Source organism: Brienomyrus brachyistius, chromosome 5, assembly GCF_023856365.1.
Source record: "Brienomyrus brachyistius isolate T26 chromosome 5, BBRACH_0.4, whole genome shotgun sequence".
Classification (NCBI taxonomy): domain Eukaryota; kingdom Metazoa; phylum Chordata; class Actinopteri; order Osteoglossiformes; family Mormyridae; genus Brienomyrus; species Brienomyrus brachyistius.
The window spans coordinates 37,736,986-37,757,171 of record NC_064537.1 but is presented as its reverse complement, the minus strand read 5'-3'; the positions used below and the strand labels follow the sequence as shown (position 1 = coordinate 37,757,171).

Sequence of the window (20,186 nt, the reverse complement as noted above, 5' to 3'; positions counted from 1 at the left end):
AAGATGAAGATTGCAAACGAGCCATACTTGTCCAACACTATATTGACACTGGAGATGCATCTACTTCTGATTTTACCAGCTGGACTTTCACCAGCATCAGGCAATCAAACATAAAATCCAGGAGCTAGCAGCTGCAGGAGTCATGGAACCTTCTGACAGGCCATGGGCCACTCTGGCAGTCCTGATCAGAAGAAGGATATGTTGTGGCACTTATGCATGAATTAGTCTAACATGACCCAGAAGGACTCATACCCGCTGGCCCAGCACAAGCAAAAGACATAATAGTATTCAGCCTGTGTAATGCCCCTTCCTTTTAGAAGGACGTAGAGTGGTCTTGTGTGTGAGTGAGCTTCTCTTAGTGAGACAGGTGTGTCAATTCCATTGTTATTTTAAACCCTTGGAAAGAGCTGTTTCCTTTACACTCATGCTACTACCCAATCTATTTTTTCTACCTGTATCTTCTACCCACATACAATGAAACATTTGTTGCAACTTCTCAAAATATCAAAGTACAATTAAAAAGTACTCTATTGATTACCATACTTTAAGTAGATCATGTGAAATTTGGTATTAGATGTATATTATAGGGGTATCATAATAAATTTGGTTTTACCTGGCTACATAAATTAAAATTCAGTAAAAAGTTTTGTATACTACCCCAAATTAGTTAAAATTTGTAGTTTTACTATAGTAATGATAATCAATTTCATTACTTTTTCGGTCAACATTGGCACACAGCATGAATACTACATGTGGTGCCATAAGACCCACATGTAGTTCTTGAAAATTGTAAGAGAATTGAAATAGTGTTACTGTTGAATTTTGAGACGTGTATTACTTCATGTTTTTCTGTTTTCTGATTTAACCAAAGGCTTTAATGGGGGTATATTTTTTGCTTTTAGGATAATTTATCAGCACATTTTGTGTAGATTTTATTTGCATGCTTTTATTTTGCCATACGTATGAGTTACACTAAAAGAAAATAAAAATGATGGAAAAGTACTTGCGTCCAGTGTTTCATCAAGTCTCAAGGCCAGAATGATAAAACCTCCAGCTGAGCTTCCATTCCGTTGGCTCCCTGTGCCAGATTGGTAATTGAAGGATGGATGTATGGATGAATGAATGAATGAATGAATGGACATACTCTTTTCTGCACATGCTGCAGCAGTACTTTAGCAATGTAATATAAGCTTAAGCAATAAAATAAAACCCAAATTTCATGATATCCTCTCCCAAAGATATTTCAATGCAGGTAAACGTAAAATATATTCATTATCAGATAAGAATGAAGTGCTTCTTAAATGTTATTCGGCGGCTGGTGGAGCATCAGGACTTGCTCCTGCAGTCTCATCGTTTCCAGTCTCCTGCATCATCTGGCTGTATTTGCTTTTGAAGAATCCAGCCTGAGAGAGAAGAGATAATGTGGTTATATTCACATAACAGAGGAGGCTAATCAGTCATAGTCTGACTAGTGCATAAAAAAGTACAGTAGCCCCCCTGTATCACCGGTTTCAGTTATCTGTGGTTTCCCATGGTCCAAAAAATATATATATATACAGTAAAATCTGTAACAGTATGTTTTTACATTGTTCCTTCATCCATTGATGGATATAAAAACATTATTTTCATTGCTCTGTCATCCCTTAATCCCTGATATTTTTTCATTGTTATGTCATCTCTTTATAGTATTAGGCTAAAACGTCAGAATACCTTTCATTTAAGAGAGTTTATACTACTATACTACTACACAATTCCATATTTGCGCAGTAATATATAATAATGTAGAATTTACTATTACTGTATTTACTGTAGGTATCGTCTTACTGTGTGTAATTTATCACTTACTATAGGTACGTACACGAAAGTTACGTTATAAATGGGGTCTACAGGCGGTTCACCTTTATCTGCAGTATCGACCATCCTCTGTAGCTCTTGGAACGTATCTCCCATGGATATGGGAGGATTACTGTACAGTATGTACGTTTTTAGTAAAAAAATAAAATAATGACACTGACCTTGTAGAGCGCAGCTGTGATCAAAGCAAGGAGCAGCAAACCTCCAGCTACACCACCTATAATTTCTTTGGTGTAGTTTGGTTCGATGTGTATCACCACATGTGTCCTAACCTGCAGTGAGCAGGAACACAAACAGCACCAATGATTATTTTTAAATGTATAAAATGTGTATTATGTGCTGGGACTCCTCCTTTGACAGTTTTCAGTAAAATGTGAGAAATTACTTAATCATATTAATCATATTACCTCAGCACTTGGAATGTGGTCTGTAGTAGCAGAAACAAACTGGTTCCGGTCATAATCCAGAACTAAGCTACTGACCAAATCTACAGCCATGAGCTGCGTCTGAGAGGAAAGAGACAGAAAGTTAAGGGCTCTGATGAGAAACTCCCTTCCCTTCATGCCAACCCATTTTCATCCATACAGTTACATTAGTTACCCATTTACCCCAACAGCATGCCATTTGATCAGTGTTTCTCAACCTGGCACTCATGGACCCCCAGCTCACAGTAGGAGCAAAAACATGGATTGTCTGGGGGGCCCTGAGGACTGCATTGAGAAATACTGCTTAAGATCATTTGCAGAAAATTCATGCCAACATGGAACTAAGTTTACATGAGGTCATTTGAGCCTGAAGGTCCCACTGCTGCAGCATGGTGAAAGAAAGAATTCAGCTATTTTGTCTCTTAAAATAAACCTCTAAACATCTACATAAAACACAGTACCGTAAGAGACCTACGAGATTTACTACAGAACACACGGTGACCTTCTGTAAATTCTCTCCTTACATTACTGCACTCTTAGGATTCTTACATTTTTTTCTACCAGGCATAATGTCTTGTGGAGTAACGTTAACACAATTCCAAGAGATTCAGCAGTACTAACCAGTATTACAATACAATTCTACGGTGAACACAAATTCTGCTGTTACCTGCTCTATCCACCCCGATTTTACTTCGCCAGAGATGTTATAGAAAGTGTCTTGCAGCTCTTGCATGGGAACCATACACTTTATCACTGCACAAACTGCAACTGTGCAGTTCTAACAGAGAATAAGAAGGAGAGAGAGCAAGAGGATGACAGTCAGCATGGTGATCTTCGTGGAAGTCTGCTTCTCTCTTTCTGCATCCGAGATTGTTAATAGAAAATATTTTAATACAAAGTTACAGAATATGTTAATTAGTAATAGACAGTAGAAATGGCTACTTGGAACACATATTTAATGTGTAATTTAAAAGTGAATTATACATATATTGTATATGTAGAGCAGCACACAGGAAGGAGTTAAAAAGATTTACAAAACCATCTGAATTCAACACAATGATCAAATATTCTTACCACAATCTGGGTCTTCTTCAGTATCTCCACAAAATTGGCCACATTCGGATTCTCATCCTTTTGGTTTTGACACCCTGGAATCTACAAATAAACAATTATTTTAACATGCAGCACAGTTTCCTATTCCATTTACACTACATGTTAAATAACTGTTTGGTGCTTCGCACTTAATGTATTGCATTGTGCAGACCTGTGTCTATGTCTGTACTGTCAGTGCTCTTATGGACCCTCATCATCCCCAATGCTTCATATTTAGCCAGATGATGTTAATAGAACATCATCAGCAACCCTATGTGTGGCTGTGTCTCCCACACATGATCATATACCCAGCTTAGGATCACCAACCACATCTTGATTCTGTTAGTATCTTCTACAAACCCTCACATAACCATATGTAGGAGATGAGTTAGTTGTTCCACAGCCTGGCCAGAATTTATATTTTTCCTTCTCATTCCTAAGATCGATCATTGAATGCCTTCACTACAGTACCCTGGTAATTCCAAATCTTTGAAGTATAATCCCATATAGGTTGCACACACCATTTAGACCCTCCATTTCAAAACAGGACCCACCACTCCTGTTTGCCAGTCCAGAGGTAGACTCCCTGAATCCATGGCTACATTGATGAGATGCATCCAGGTTTTTTCTTAGACGGATCACATCTATCCCTGCAGTCTTTCCATTGTAGAGGCTTCTGACCACCAGCCTAAGGAGCTCATCAACATGTTCCTTTCATCACTCCGCAATATCCTCAGGGTTGATCAGCACTTCCCCACTCCTGATAGACTTATCTCCTTATATCCATGGTTCTACCTCCACTTCCTTATTCAAAAATTTGGCAAAACATCTTTGGGACTCTCTCTCCTGCAGCAGGTCCAAACTCACCCTATGGTCAAGATATTACTCCATGATCTCCTTCATTTCAGAGCTTCTTGCTTGACTGTATGTTTCCACTATCTCAGCATAGCCCTGTGCAAGCATTGTCCTGAAGGCCTCCTTCAGCTTAACAGCTTCCCACATCTCTGAGGTCCACCAGCAGTATGACTACATGACTTTGTGACTATGACCTTTGGCCTATGGTGTTCTGCTACCATGTACACTAACGGGCATTCTTATTTTTGAATACAGTAATTAAATATAGAAAATCCATTGCTTTCACAGACCTCCAATAACAGTTGCCATTGGGGTATAGATATGGAAAGGAATTTGTCCCATTCATGCTTCCCAAGGTACCTCCATCATTACGCACATATACATCAAAATCTCCCAGGTGGACTTCAGACTCTGTAGGAAAAACACTTTTGACCACCTCACCCATTTTTGTTAAGTCTGCATTTCACCAAGCTCTTTCTTGCCAGTCGGTGAGCTTGTAAGATGGTTTCATACTGTAGCACTGCTTACCTGAAGGCTGCTTCTGTTGGTCCAAATATCTTTGGCTCCCAGTTTAATCGGTGATTTTATAGTGACTGTCACTTCAGGATTTCTGAAATGATTCATTACCTTTGAGAAAAAGCAGTTGTGTGAAAAATCTGTTAGACCGTAAATCCATTAAACATACAGCCAGCTTGTCCACAAGTTTGGTATAACTTGTATAATTTTGATCCTTATCCTTAATCTTCTTCTTCTTTTTCTTCTTCTATATATATATATATATATATATATATATATATATATATATATACTGAACAAAAATATAAACGCAACACTCTTGTTTCTGCTCCCATTTTTCATGAGATGGACTTAAAGACCTACAATTCATTCCAGATACACAATATTACCATTTCTCTCAAACATTTCTCACAAATCAGTCTAAATGTGTGATAGTGAGCACTTCTGCTTTGCTGAGATAATCCATCCCACCTCACAGGTGTGCCACATCAAGATGCTGATCTGACATCATGGATAGTGCACAGGTGTACCTTATACTGCCCACAATAAAAGGCCACCCTGGAATGTGCAGTTTTTTGCTTTATTGGGGGTCTGGGGACTCAGAACCGGTCAGTATCTGGTGTGACCACCATTTGCCTCATGCAATGCAACACATCTTCTTCGCATAGAGTTTATCAGATTGTCAATTGTGGCCTGTGGAATGTTGGTCCACTCCTCTTCAATGGCTGTGCGAAGTTGTTGGATATTAGTGGGAACTGGTACACGCTGTCGTATACGCCAGTCAAGCACATCCCAAACATGCTCAACAGGTGACATGTCCGGTGAGTATGCTGGCCATGCAAGAACTGGGACATTTTCAGCTTCCAAGAACTGTGTACAGATCCTTGCAACATGGGGCCGTGCATTATCTGTCTGAGTGGCTGGTCTCAGACGATCTTGGAGGTGAACCTGCTGGATGTGGAGGTCCTGGGCTGGTGTGGTTACACGTGGTCTGCGGTTGTGAGGCCGGTTGGATGTACTGCCATATTCTCTGAAACGCCTTTGGAGATGGCTTATGGTTGAGAAATGAACATTCAATACACGAGCAACAGATCTGGTTGACATTCCTGCTGTCAGCATGCCAATTGCACGCTCCCTCAATGCTTGTGGCATCTGTGGCATTTTGCTGTGAGACAAAACTGCACATTCCAGGGTGGCCTTTTATTGTGGGCAGTATAAGGTACACCTGTGCACTACCCATGATGTCAGATCAGCATCTTGATGTGGCACACCTGTGAGGTGGGATGGATTATCTCAGCAAAGCAGAAGTGCTCACTATCACACATTTAGACTGATTTGTGAGAAATGTTTGAGAGAAATGGTAATATTGTGTATCTGGAATGAATTGTAGATCTTTAAGTCCATCTCATGAAAAATGGGAGCAAAAACAAAAGTGTTGCGTTTATATTTTTGTTCAGTGTATATATATATATATATAAAAAAGAATGGTATGGTGATGTATAGCTTAGTGGATGAGGAATCTGTGCCTGAATTTTGGATGGTTGGGGGAGGATCCTGAAACCAGCAGAGTAATAATATCACTGGGCGACTGTTCCAGGGATGCTGGATACTGGCTGATCCCATCAATATGACCTAAAATCTGCCCTCACCTTCATATAAACAGAACCAGTCAAAAGTTTGGCCAAGCCGCCTTCAAAGGAGAATGAGTGTCGCATCTCATGACCTGACCACCTGACCAGAGAGTGAAGGAAAAGGGGACCTCCTTCAGGACAGCTGAAAAAGAATCCCAGGAGGCCACCTCATGAAACTAGGGTCAGAAACTGAGGGTAAGGGCCTTTCTCAACGACCCAATGGTAGGATCACTCTGCTGACCCAGGGATTTGAAGAACCTTTTGTGTCCCAATCCACAGAGCTGGCTGCACTGTCAACAAATATTTTTTGTTTATCAACGCTGAGGGCCTCCTATTAAAAATTACCCTACTATCATGTTGGGATGCAGAAAATATATATTTTGCATTTCTATCTCCATCCTGATTTGTCTTTGATAGCTTTGAAAGTGGTCTCTTGTATGATTTTCATGAAACTATGTACATTATAAAAATGTGTTCCTGGTTGAGTAGCAATGGGAAATGCAAAAATGACTGTAATTTTATTAAATGTCTGATCTCTGGTATTTGATTCCACTTTTATTTAGATTTGTGCACAATTAAAAAAACATGGAGAGTGACAAACTATGCACACTATAGTATTTGGCATACAGCTATTAATAGTCACTCAATGTCAAATAAAAGCCATATTATATTATGCCAATATGAAGTAAGACACACATTACCTTAAATGAATGAAGTACAGGTTGCTTCAAATCACTTTTCCCAGCTGTGAAGTTAATGTAAGTAGTTGATTCCTCAGAGCTTAAATTCAAAATAAAATTGAACATTAATTACAGCTGTCGGCCAAAGACAACAAAATTTTAGTCCTTTAATTACATATTTAAATACATATTTGAATACATGTTTTTTCATTAGAAAAAATATTTTTCTCTGGAAATGTACTGGGCTTGGCATAGATATACCACATAATATAATAAGGTACAAACCTTGTTACTTGAAAGTAAACTAAATATTTTACACCAAGACTTCTTCTTTTGAAGTTTTCATTCCCTGTGTGTTGTTCATTTCCACTGAAAATTAAACCAGGAGAATGTTATATCAACAAAAATATCAGCCCATTATGTCCAGCCCAACATACATTGCAGTAACGAAATTTTAACAAAGCTAAGGATTAAAAATTAAATTATATCTCGGCAGACTTTATTGTGTGATAAATACATGGTTCCTTTGTAGGCTGAGTTCCTGCTCAAATCTATATTATGCATATTATGTTTGGGCAATAAATTGCTTCTTTAGGAAAATATGTGAATTAAATTAAGTAAAAAAAAAGTTCAGCTAAACTTGAATGTTGGGCGACATTGTCTCAAACAGATAATCCCAACGCATGTGACATTAAGCAATGTGACATCTGTGTTTTCCTCAGAAGACAATATTGAACATAAATGCACCAGCAAATCTCTATCAGAGCCGGCATAGAGGGGTTATTACCTTGTAGCATTGGCTGTAAATGTTATGTTTGTATTAAAATGACTATTGCCATTTATGCCAAAACTGAGCACAAAGGAAGCCTGGGAAAGATAGAGCTGAATGTTAATAGAATGACACTCCGAATGTCAATCTTAAAAGATTATTTGTCAAATGAAAGTTTGGATAAATTTACCTGACACATTAACAGGAATTACTATTCTGCCTTAGGTTTAATAGTGTACTTAATAATACACCTCAACCATTAAACTGATTGTGTGTTTTAATTTTCAAACAAAATAATCTATTTAATAACAGTACAATTAAGAACTATCACCTCAAAAACAGTCTTCATAACGGTACACATATGAAATTCCAGACACACTGAACAGAAAACTGGAAGATCCACCATAAAATATACGCAATTCAAGTGCTTTCCAGATGTTTCTTTAAATTCTCAGTATAATCACCAGTCACATATTTCCTAATTGTTTTCAGAGAGTGAGGAATGGGCCAATACTGATGACAATTGTGAATATTCGAATAAGTGGAATACAGTAGCAAAACGATTCTGTGATGCAGTGGTTTTGGACCTAACCTGGACTTTGCTATGGAAAATGGGCCTGTTGATGCTGCAGGAGATCTGCTCCACAGTGGTATCACCCACAAAGGGCAAGGCATTGCATTGAACCCTTGTCCTACTGGAAGCATCCTAAAAACAATACAAATGAATTTTTTCAATAAATGTCATTCGGTTCATGTTCGCTCATAACTTGCAATGCTGATCGTGTTATTGTCCCTCACCTGTACTTCAACTTTTCTGTACGACATTCCAATTGGATAGGTGAAAATGATATGGGTGTTGTATGAATTTTCCCCTCTGTTCTCCATTGACACTAGAATGTTCAACTCCGATATTATGCCAACATGCATTTCAGAAACGCTGAGAAAGAAAGAAAAAGAGCCAAAGGCTTGAGTACTTCATGCTGAAGGAGAAACACCACATATGTGTAATTAGTGACCAACTATAGGATAAGGTACAGAAAATGTTTGTCTTTCTAATCAACAGTTTTGCATTGCATTACTCTTACCTTTGGAAACTGAAATCCACTTTAAGGTCATCGATACACACCTTATCAGGGCCACAATCTATTTCAAAGTCTAACTAAAAATAGAGGAGAGTTCATTTAATGGCATAATAACTATTAGCATTTGTTACTATCATACCAGATAGAAAACAATAATCTAAAAACTCACTGGATGGGATGAGCTGACTTGTGAAGCTGGGTGCAGGACAGGGGAAAGGTTCTGCTGAGAGGGTGTGTCTGTAAAGCTGAACATTACCTGATTTTGTAAAGGATTAAGGGCATCTTCTGGGCAAGCCTGTGAGACAACATAAGATGAAAAATGTTGACCTTGTCTTCAGAGATCACGTGACACTGCAGTCTATTCTCCCATCAGATGCTTAAGTCAAAAAAGAGTTTAAAAGTTATGCACTCTTTAGTTACACATATTCTCCCCTTTCTAGCCCGGACACGTCCACCATGCTTAACCCGAAAAAGAAGGCATGGCCCTGAAAGAAGTATAATTAATTCATCAAACAGGAAAAGGGGGTTATACCTTCAATGATTGTGGCAACAAGTAAAATGTGGAACATGGACTATTTCATTTATATTGTCATTTAATTGAAATTAGCTGAAATCCTTTTATTTTGAAACTGAAAGCATGGTGGTTGCTTGCTATGCTTAAATTTGGTCATTCTCACAAACATGAGAATCATTAGACAAAAATGAAATGTTACAGTGAAATAAAGTATGAAAGTTTGTGCAAATTGAAATTACCTTAACTTATTAGGCGTGTTAAAATTATGTACTTTATAGTCCCTCAACCCATCCATTCATCCACCTGTATTCTGTAAACACTTATCCTATTCAGGGTCGTGGGGTATCTGGAGTCTATCCCAGAGGCTATGGACACAAAAACAGGGAATAACCCAGGACGGGATGTCAACCCATCGCAGGGCAAACTCACACACCATTCACTCACACATGCACACTTAAAGGCAATTTAGTAACTCCATGTAACCTCAGCATGTTTTTGGAGTGTGGGGGGAAAAGCAGAGCACCGCAAGGAAACCCCACAACAACACGGAAAGTACATGCAAACTCCACACACATGGAGCCATGGTGAAGAAACAAAACCTGATCCCAGAGGCACAAGGCAACAGTGCTAACCACTGCACCACCGTACTGGCCTGATCCCTCAACGGTTTTCCCCAAATAGGCACTACCATTGTAGTTTTTATTCCATAAATGAAGTAAGTGGTTCTCAGCAAAAGTAGACAGTTAAAACATCTGTTGATAGTTATATTGACATCACACCAGCAACATTATGTCTATGCTATCCATCCATCCGTCCATCCATCCACTTTCTCTCGCTTATCCGGGGTTGGATCGCAGGGACAGTAAGACTCTGCACAAGGATGCACAAGCCTCCAATACCTCTCACCTCCAACTCCACCGGGGGAATACCCAGGCGTTCCCAGGCCAGCCGAGAGATATAATCTCTTCAGTGTGTCCGGGGTCTGCCTTGTGGCCTCCTCTCGGTTGGACATGCCTGAAACACCTCCCCAGGGAGCCGTCCTGCAGGCATCCTAGATGGATGTCCACCTCAACTGGCTCCATTTGAGGCAGAGTAGCAGCGGCACTACGTTGAGCCCCTCCAGAATGTCTGAGCTCTACTAAGGCTCTAAGGCTGAGCACAGCCACCCTGCGGAGGAAGCTCATTTCTGCCGCTTGTATCCGCGATCACATTCTTTCGATCACTACCCAGAGCTCATGACCATAGGTGAGGGTAGAAATGTAGATCGACTGGTAAATCAAAAATTTTGCCTACTGGCTCAGTTCCTTCTTCACCATGACAGAAAGGTATAACGTCCGCATTACTGCTGACGCTGCACTGATCCGCCTGTCAATCTCCCGCTCTCTTCATCCCACACTCATAAATAAGACCCTGAGATACTTCAACTCCTCCACTTTTGGCAGCAAATTATCCCTCAAGAGGAGACCCCAGGGAACTGAGCGCTTCACCTTCCAGAAGGAACCCAACAGTGAGGTGGACACGTTTCTCCTATTTCTGACGTCCTGGGAATGCACACGGCTCTCTAAATATGTCAAAGTCACAGTATATCAAAACTTTAGTTCTTAAGGTTGATACTGTAAGAGTCGACACTACAGGTTCATTAACATAGAACATTCTCTTATGCTAAGGAAATCGGCAATATATGTACAGTATTACTGCAATACCAGCCACGCATTGGCCCGCACCCCCCACCCTCCCAGATGCCCCTCATATGCCTCCCTGAAATCAATATGCCTAAGATGGTAAGTAGCAGTCAAGTGCTGCTAATCAAATGCATTTGATTAACCATCAGCAAGTCTGACCACCTTTATAAAAACAGAAGTTTTGGTAGTTTGCTGGTCTGGAGCATTCAGATGTGCAACACAATGCCAAGGAGGAAGGACATTAGCAATGATCTTGCAGAAAGAATTGTTACTGCCCATCTGTCTGGAAAGGGTCATAAGGTCAGACTCCAAACAATTTGAAGTCCATTATTCTACAGTGAGAAAGATTATTCACAAGTCGAAAACATTCTAGACAGTTGCCAGTCTTCCTGGGAGTGGCAGAAAATTCACCCCAAGGTCAGAACGTGCAAGGCTCAGAGAAATTATAAAATATCCAAGAGCTACATCTCAGATTCTACAGAATGCCTCAGAATGTTAAATGTGAAAGTTCATGAATAGAAAAAGACTAAACAAATTATATGGCTTGTTCAGAAGGGTTGCCAGGAGAAAGCCTCTTCTCTCTAAGAAGACTGTGGCAGCATGGATTAGGGTTGCAAAGTTGCATATGAACAAACCATAAGAATTCACATGTTAAATAAAGAACCACGAGGGGTCAAAAGCAAATGGGGAAAACAAGAACTAACTACAGAAAGCAGGGAAACTGAACAACACAGAGAGCAGGACTTTGAAACAAACAGAACTCCTTGTAACATGGCCATGAACATGAACGATGACAGACTAAGAAATGGAATGAGAGCAGGCACGTAAACACACAAGGTTTTGGGGCAAAGGACAGGTGTGGCTTGTAATCAACTCAATCAAAGGGAACACGGTTACCTAGAAACAGGTGGGGTGCATTACAAAAAACAGGCATTAGGAGGTCAATTAACAGATAGGGGGAAAAGGACCAAAACCCAAGGGAAACAAATCTAAAACAACCGAATATACAGGAAACAAGGAGCAAGACAAAGAACTGATTGATACGTTATTGTCTTCCTGGGAGTGGAAGTGCCAGGAAATTCATCCCAAGGGCAAAAGTTGTTTTTATAACTCTCTCACATTTCTCTTTGTAGAGTACAGTAAGTTGTCTGCGAAGGGCAGCCACCTGTTGGGGCACCCAGGAAGCTGGGGGTTAAGGGCCTCGCTCAAAGACCCACAGATGTGCTGAGGTTGGGTTTGAAACGGCACACGCTGCCCCCTACTGTAACCCATACAAATATTGATTAAACCAGGAGAACTCGAAAAAACTGAACATTAGTTGAGACTGGCTTCTGGCCAGCTTCAAACCCTCATCCACAAAAGAGTAGCTGGGAACAGTGACCAATAACTTAGCTAGTTAGGCTACACAATAGCACAGGTGGGAGGCCAACACACTAGGGATACAGAAGCTACAAGACAGGAGGGAACAGGATCACCAGCAAGACCTGCTGGCCAAACTGGAATAAGACACATAGGACTGGACCAGACGGGCACAGATCTTGACAAAAATGTGCTTATAGCCATTTCTCACCGAACAACCAAACATTCTCCTGTGCACAGGAACCCATTGTTTTCTATGGCTTGCACGGCACTTGCATGGTGTCTCTACATTAGGGGCCAGTGGGGCCAGACCCACCCGGTGTCGCTATGGAGCTGTGCACGATATGATCAGTAAATCACTCCAACAATATATATTTTTCTTTACAACTAATATTGTTGTGCATTTGTTACTTATGACAATAGTTGCACTGTCATGTCTTCCATATATCTTGCTATATCTGTTGCATCAAAGTCAGGACTGCTTCTAACAGTCTTCCTTAGGTGAACCTGGGACCAGCCTTTCAGCATTTGTTCTGGTAATGAGCAGCTGAAAACTGTATGCACATGTTCAACACGCCTTCAGTAATGAGGTGTCGGGCATGGTAAAAGAATAGCAGGCAGTAAAATTTAACGCTTATCGATCTGATGCACGTCAAGACATTATCAATGGTCTTTTCAACCAACAGCTAGCTGTTATGTTAGCCACCACTTGGAAGGTCATAAACTGAATAAAATTGACAATTTATTGGAAGTTAGATTTAGCGGCTTTCCATTACAGATTTCCAAATTAGAGATTAAACTTTTGGGACCACACTGGTGAGTATGTTTTGCATCAGTGGAAGATTGTTTTGACTGTAAGTTAAGGACCTTAAAGCAATGGGTTTTTCTACTCTGAAATGTTGATTTTAACATTTTATAACAGTGATCATATACCGCTAAGTCTGTATTTTTATTTCGATGCGGTATAATACGGTAAAATACCAGTTCTGTGAACTCAAATGCGGTTATTTTGCCACTCATATCTCTGTCTTCACTTATGCTTACTCATGTCCTGGTTGTGGAGTTTACATGTTCTCCCCATGTCATCGTGGGGTTTTCTCCGGGTACTCCGGTTTCCCCCCCACAGTCCAAAGACATGCTGAGGCTAATTGGAGTTACTAAATTGCCCATAGGAGTAAATGGTGTGTGAATGTGCCCTGCGATGGGCTGGTCCCCCATCCTGGGTTGTTACCTGTCTCATGCCCATTGCTTCCGGGATAGGCTCCGGACCCCCCACGACCCAGTAGGATAAGTGGTTTGGAAAATGGATGGATGGATTGACTAGCAATATAGTTCTCTCTTTATTATTAAAGAATTTTATTTATCATCATCTCTTTTAATTATTATTAAGCACTAATAATAATAATAATAATAATCCATCCATCCATTTTCCAAACCGCTTATCCTACTGGGTCGCGGAGGGTCCGGAGCCTATCCCGGAATCAATGGGCACGAGGCAGGGAACAACCCTGGATGGGGGGCCAGCCCATCGCAGGGCACATTCACACACCAGTCACTCACGCATGCATACCTACGGGCAATTTCGTAACTCCAAATAACCTCAGCATGTTTTTGGACTGTGGGGGGAAACCGGAGTACCCGGAGGAAACCCCACGACGACATGGGGAGAACATGCAAACTCCACACACGTGTGACCCAGGCGGAGACTCGAACCCGGGTCCCAGCGGTGTGAGGCAACAGTGCTAACCACTGCACCACCATGCCGCCCCCTAATAATAATAATAATAATAATAATAATAATAATAATAATAATTATTATTATTATTATTATTATTATTATTATTATGTATTATTATTATTATGTGTTATTATTATTATTATGTATTATTATTATTATTATTATGTGTTATTATTATTATTATGTATTATTATTATTATTATGCATTAAAGATTTTCCATAGGGGACAAATGGGAATTTCACTGGCTCATTCATCACTTATTAGAGGCCTCAAAGTACACACCCTCAACATGTTTACAATTCATCATTAAATCCGGCCCGCAAATCGATCTGTTGTTTCCCACAGAATTGCTGTCAAAAATTCCACATAGCTACACCACTAACAAAATTATCGATTGTAAAACAATAAAATGCATCTGTCGTTGGAACATAGTAACCCACCCAGTGGTAGAGCATGAACGCCAGTAGAGGGCACACTGAAGGAGCACTGGAAAGGGGCTGTCATATAAACTGCAGAACAGAAAGGGCATAAACCTAGTTTTTTTAATGAAAAACAGCTGATTTCCTTATATGCTCTTTAATATAACACTTATTACCCCCTGTCATGCCCGGCTCGTCCGCTCCTCGTGTGTGCCACGCCCCCTGATTACCCACGTGTTCTTCCCTGATCGTCTCCAGCTTTGTCCACTTATTTTGATTAGTCTCTGTGTATTTAAGTCCTGGTCTGACCTGTTCCCCTGGTCCGTCATAGATGTTGCCGTGCGTCAGTGTCCTGTTCCCTACTTCCAGTCCCTGTTCCCAGATTAAACCCCGTACTTTGCCCCGATCTCTGCCTGTTTACCTGCTCATTCCACGCCTGCTCGCACGATCGCCGTTTGTCCGCCACCGATCGTGACACCTCCCCCCTCCTGTCACAAAGCTATACATTACACAAAAACAGCTGTACAATGTACTTACTTGTATTGAGAATTGATGGTTTTCACATTTATCTTGGGAAGTTCCTATTATGGTCAGCATTCTGCTCAGGGATGGTTGGGAAGGAGCAAAAAAGGCACGAGACCGCGAAGCACTTCGAAAGGCGTCAAGAGTCAAAGTATAATTAAGCTGTGCTTCCAAATTTCCTGTACACAACGGAAAATGAAGAGTTATAATGTACATCCACCCATCTTCAAACTACAGAGCGATGGATGGGGGGTGGCGGGGCAGGAGGATGTCCCAGCTGCACAGGGTGCAATGCTGGGGTTCACCCTGAATGGGATGGCTGTGCATTACACTGATGCAGACACTCACACTCATACACTACAGGCAATTAATCCTTAGCATTTGGGGTAGAATTGCACTAAGACAGGTTCACAGTGCTAAACTAATAAATTTGTATTTCTGAATATCGAAAACAAAACAAGTGTTCACCTGATTGGCCCCGAGTACGGTTCATCATGGAGAAACACACTCTTGCAGTGTAAGATAGGTGTTTGCTGCAGTCAGGGTTGTCAGCTGGGATTGTGCGAGGACTGTAGGTCATTCTCACTGTCACCAACACCACAGGTCTGGTCCTAAAGTAACAAAGATGAGGACACATGAACACTCTTGTACTCGTTAGTTGCATAAATTTACATATGTAGGTGGTTAAATGAATATATAAAGGATAAATTTAACTTTTTGGTATTTTATTTTATCATGTCAAGGTGCCCCATTAATTGCCACACTGTGAAGTTTTCATCATGGTGTAGGAATTTTTGGTTTGTCTGTCTCTCAGCCATGCATGGAATATTCTCCGTCCAATCAGGGTGGAACATGGCGTTGGCAGTGCAAGTTATTCGGTAGTGATTTTGGTGCTACTCAATGTGAAACATAAGAGCATCCACTGCTTTTATTAGCATTAGCACCCACTACTAAGACCTTTAGCTAGTTGGCTAACAGTGAACTTGAGCAGGCATTAGCTACTAGGATGCATTAACTGCAGAAAGAATTTTATGCGTGTTTCAGTAGTGAGATCCTTGAAGAATAGCACCACAGCTGCAGTCATCTACAGTCAGGACTCAATCTCCCTCCCTCTCCTCCATTTGGTGGATCTTTCATGTTTGGTAACTGGATACACCATTTTTGCCTTTTATACATATATTACCTGTTTCCATTATAATACATAACTTTGCCTTTGGTTTAGGTGACCGTTATTAATTCTGCAGAGTGCAGTAACCATTTAATATAGCCATCTACTTGTTGGCTTGATCTCTGCCATACTTTGTTCAACTAATCAGTACCTCGTAGAATTATATAATTAGTTTAATTAAGTGAGACAGTGGGGAAATTTAAGAAATAAATGGAATGGATGGGGTGCCCCTTATGAGAGGTTTGGGAACCAAAGCTCTATTCTTATAGTCATCCAAAAAGAAATTCTTAATTACAATGTGAGTACAGTTCTATTTACCACACATACTGTTCATTTTTATGCATTATATTCATATATTTCTCTGCTAAAGTCATATGGAATGAGAAGTGCCAACAAAAATTTAATTTGCATCCCGTAGTCCCAGCAATACCGTAACAGTAGGACCTTCCCACTGGATCCCACAGCCAGATCAGGCAGCATGTCTCCACTCTGGTCCATAGTACCACTAATAGACTGGCCAAAGTATTTGAGGCCTGGGACTATTGTGCTGCCCGGGATTCTCTGCAGGCGGATATAGAGAGAGTCATCAGTGACCAAGTATGGAAGAGTAAGCATTCACAGGGGAAAGACACACAACACGGTCGGAATTTCACTTTGCTGAGAAAATATGCACGTCTGTCTTCATATGGCCTGACTCTTCATGTTAAAGTAACAGGATAACTATGATATAATGGGCTTGTGAAATTCACATTCCCAACAAGTGAGTGGCAAAGAAATCATTTTCTCACAGTCCTTAATGATGACAACGCTAACAAATTATGTGCTAGTTACAAGTAAGAATATTTCTTCTTCCTGCTCATTTTCTGTACCTGCGGTTTCCCCTGCAGCTTCTCTCACCTGAGAGTACGTGGGATTTATTCCTGTTTCTACACCAGAGAAGATGTACAGGCCACCCTTGCCATCGTTTTCCAAAGGGGCTCCTACAGCCACCTCAGCTAATCCATCCCCATTCAGGTCAGCGAGGGCAGCGAGGGCAGCTCCAAACCTTCCCTTCATCCCTGCTTCTCCCATCAGTGGCGGTTCTGTGCAAGATGCACCTACGCGCAGCTTAATTATACAGGAGAAGATATTTTAGATGGCAGTGGGCTGCTTCCATTAACACAACAACACAAACACTTTCCATAATAAATGTAGGGTAAATGCTGCACAACAGAATGTGTCTTTACCGCATCCTGCAGGGAACAGACAGTCACTTGTCCCTCACTGTCTCTGTCAGTATTTATGTACATTGGAGCCGATATGAGTAATAGGTCAGAACTGGAGTCCGAATTCAAATCCACCACACAGACCTCAGCGCCAAAATATGAACCAATCTGAGAGATGAAAACATAAAAAAAAAAAATATTATTATATCTTGCATTATAGGCTGTTCAGATGCAAATGTTTTTTTAATTTCTATGAAGTCCAATCAAATGGGCTATATTGTCGTACCATCCATGTATAGGTATACAGTGGTACAAAACAGTGCAACACACAACAGTCATAATAGGGGGAGGCTTTTCATAATACATAAAGCACAAAACACAGGACAGTATGAAACAGGGCCAAATGGAAAGGTTTATATACAATGTGCAATGTGTTCGTAAACAATACGTAACCTCAGGAATAGGTTTCAACATAATCATGAAATAATTTTCAACTGAAAGTGTCTAAACTGGGGTGCAAAATTATTCTTGTTCTTACTGATGCTAGTAAGGACATTTCTTTGTGAGACCTGTTAATGTTTAGCAAAAATCATCACAATATTCAGTACCATTATTATACTGCATCATTCTTATATTTCTACAATATTATATGTGATTTATGTATATCCATCAGTATTAACTGATTACGCATGTTACATTGTTGCTTCTAGATTGTTTTCATGGTATAAAACCACCTAAGACTTTTCTCGTTTTTCCAGTCTACATGAAGCACTCTGTCATGGAAGATATTCCACTGCACCTGGGAAGCCATAGCTATTCGCCTGTATTAAGCTTATCCAGATGCAGACACTCAAATAACACACGCAGAGTGAAGAGAGTGTTTGATTAACATTATACATTATATATTCCTAACAGCTTCCTCAGTAACATCACTCAGGCATTTCATAAGGTCAGAACTAGGAATGAAATTAATACATGAGTACAGTAACAGGGGATTTATTTGCTGTTACTAACGATTTAAGACAAACCTGTGTTCCTTCAAGGATCTTGTGTACTCTTTTATTTGACATAATCATAACTCCTCCTTTGTGCTGATATCGTGGGGCTCCTAGAATGACAATGTTTTGCTCCTTTTTGCCATGGAACAATGGAACAGCCATGGAATAACCTGAGAAACATACAAGTTGAACATACAATATTTTAACACTTTGTAAAAACAAATGAGTTACGATGAGGGAAGGGACCATTTGGAAAACCCAAGCTAGATATCCAAATGTGGTTGAACTGAAAAAGTACCCCCAAAAATGAGCATTTGGCTGATTGACTATAGTTGGTGGTGACCAGTTGATTGCTCAGTTCTTCTCTTCACCTGAGTGTCCAAAACATGCGGACATAAGTCTGATTATGATTACAAAATTGATCATCGAATTGCAGTCTAGGGCGCTTTGGTGCAAGGTGTACTTATGAACACCCATATATTTGAACATGGATTTTGTTATGGACAAACTGTGGTTAGCAGAGAAGTCCAATAACTGATCACGGCACAGATCAGGCTGGCCATTCCTCCCAATTACACCCTTCCAGGTTTCCTGTCATTACCCACTTAAGCATTAAAGTCCCCCAATAGAACAATGGAGTCCAAGGTCTCCAAGAAGGCCAGATACTCTAAGCTGGTGTTCAGCATATATATGCACAGTCAGAGTCCATCCCCCAACTCAAAGTCAAACGGAGGCGAACCTCTGGTTCACTGGGCCACTCACCAAGGGCAACTCCAGAGTAGAATAGAGTCCAGGCTCTCTCTAGGAGTTTGGTTGCAGAGCGTGAGTTGTGCGTTAAGGTGAGTCCAACTATATCTACACTCACCGGCCACTGTATTAGGTATACCTTGCTAGTATTGGGTTGGACCCCTTTTTGCCTTCAGAACTGCCTTAATCCTTCATGGCATAGATTCAACAAGGTACTGGAAACATTCCTCAGAGATATTGGTCCATATTGACATGATAGCATCAAGCAGTTGCTGCAGATTTGTCGGCTGCACATCCATGATGCGAATCTCCCGTTCAACCACATCCCAAAGGTGCTCTATTGGATTGAGATCTGGTGACTGTGGAGGCCATTTGAGTACAGTGAACTCATTGTCATGTTCAAGAAACAAGTCTGAGATGATTCGAGCTTTATGACATGGTGCATTATCTTGCTGGAAGTAGCCATCAGAAGATGGGTACACTGTGGTCATAAAGGGATGGACATGGTCAGCAACAATACTCAGGTAGGCTGTGGCATTGCAACGATGATCAATTAGTACTAAGGGGCCCAAAGTGTGCCAAGAAAATGTCCCCCACACCATTACACCACCACCAGCAGCCTGAACCGTTGATACAAGGCAGGATGGATACATGCTTTTATGTTGTTGACGCCAAATTCTGACCCTACCATCCGAATGTCGCCGCAGAAATCGAGACTCATCAGACCAGGCAACATTTTTCCAATCTTCTATTGTCCAATTTCGGTGAGCCTGTGTGAATTGTAGCCTCAGTTTCCTGTTCTTTGCTGACAGGAGTGGCACCCGGTGTGGTCTTCTGCTGCTGTAGCCCATCTGCCTCAAGGTTCGATGTGTTGTGCGTTCGGAGATGCTCTTCTGCATACCTTGGTTGTAACGAGTGGTTATTTGAGT

General features: G+C 40.8%; 1 protein-coding gene across 4 annotated transcripts in view; it reads right to left on the bottom strand.

The window, feature by feature from the left end:
• Positions 1-967: 967 nt before the first annotated feature.
• Positions 968-20,186, bottom strand: part of LOC125741689 (integrin alpha-M-like) — a 139,707-nt gene continuing 120,488 nt past the window's right edge. For 2 of the 4 annotated variants that reach the window (XM_049012910.1, XM_049012914.1), the window contains exons 12-30: positions 18,541-18,680; positions 17,534-17,680; positions 17,205-17,414; positions 16,738-16,868; positions 15,608-15,750; positions 15,155-15,318; positions 9,074-9,199; positions 8,908-8,981; positions 8,621-8,759; positions 8,415-8,528; positions 7,841-7,920; positions 7,339-7,422; positions 7,075-7,153; positions 4,755-4,853; positions 3,354-3,434; positions 2,947-3,057; positions 2,262-2,360; positions 2,016-2,126; positions 969-1,403 (exon numbers count right to left, since the gene is read on the bottom strand). In XM_049012910.1, coding sequence (XP_048868867.1) covers positions 1,305-1,403; positions 2,016-2,126; positions 2,262-2,360; positions 2,947-3,057; positions 3,354-3,434; positions 4,755-4,853; positions 7,075-7,153; positions 7,339-7,422; positions 7,841-7,920; positions 8,415-8,528; positions 8,621-8,759; positions 8,908-8,981; positions 9,074-9,199; positions 15,155-15,318; positions 15,608-15,750; positions 16,738-16,868; positions 17,205-17,414; positions 17,534-17,680; positions 18,541-18,680 — 2,231 coding nt within the window. In that variant the 3' untranslated portion in view covers positions 969-1,304. Of the gene's footprint in view, positions 1,404-2,015; positions 2,127-2,261; positions 2,361-2,946; positions 3,058-3,353; positions 3,435-4,754; positions 4,854-7,074; positions 7,154-7,338; positions 7,423-7,840; positions 7,921-8,414; positions 8,529-8,620; positions 8,760-8,907; positions 8,982-9,073; positions 9,200-15,154; positions 15,319-15,607; positions 15,751-16,737; positions 16,869-17,204; positions 17,415-17,533; positions 17,681-18,540; positions 18,681-20,186 lie in introns of all 4 variants that reach the window. The other 2 variants (XM_049012915.1, XM_049012909.1) reach the window with 2 other exon arrangements.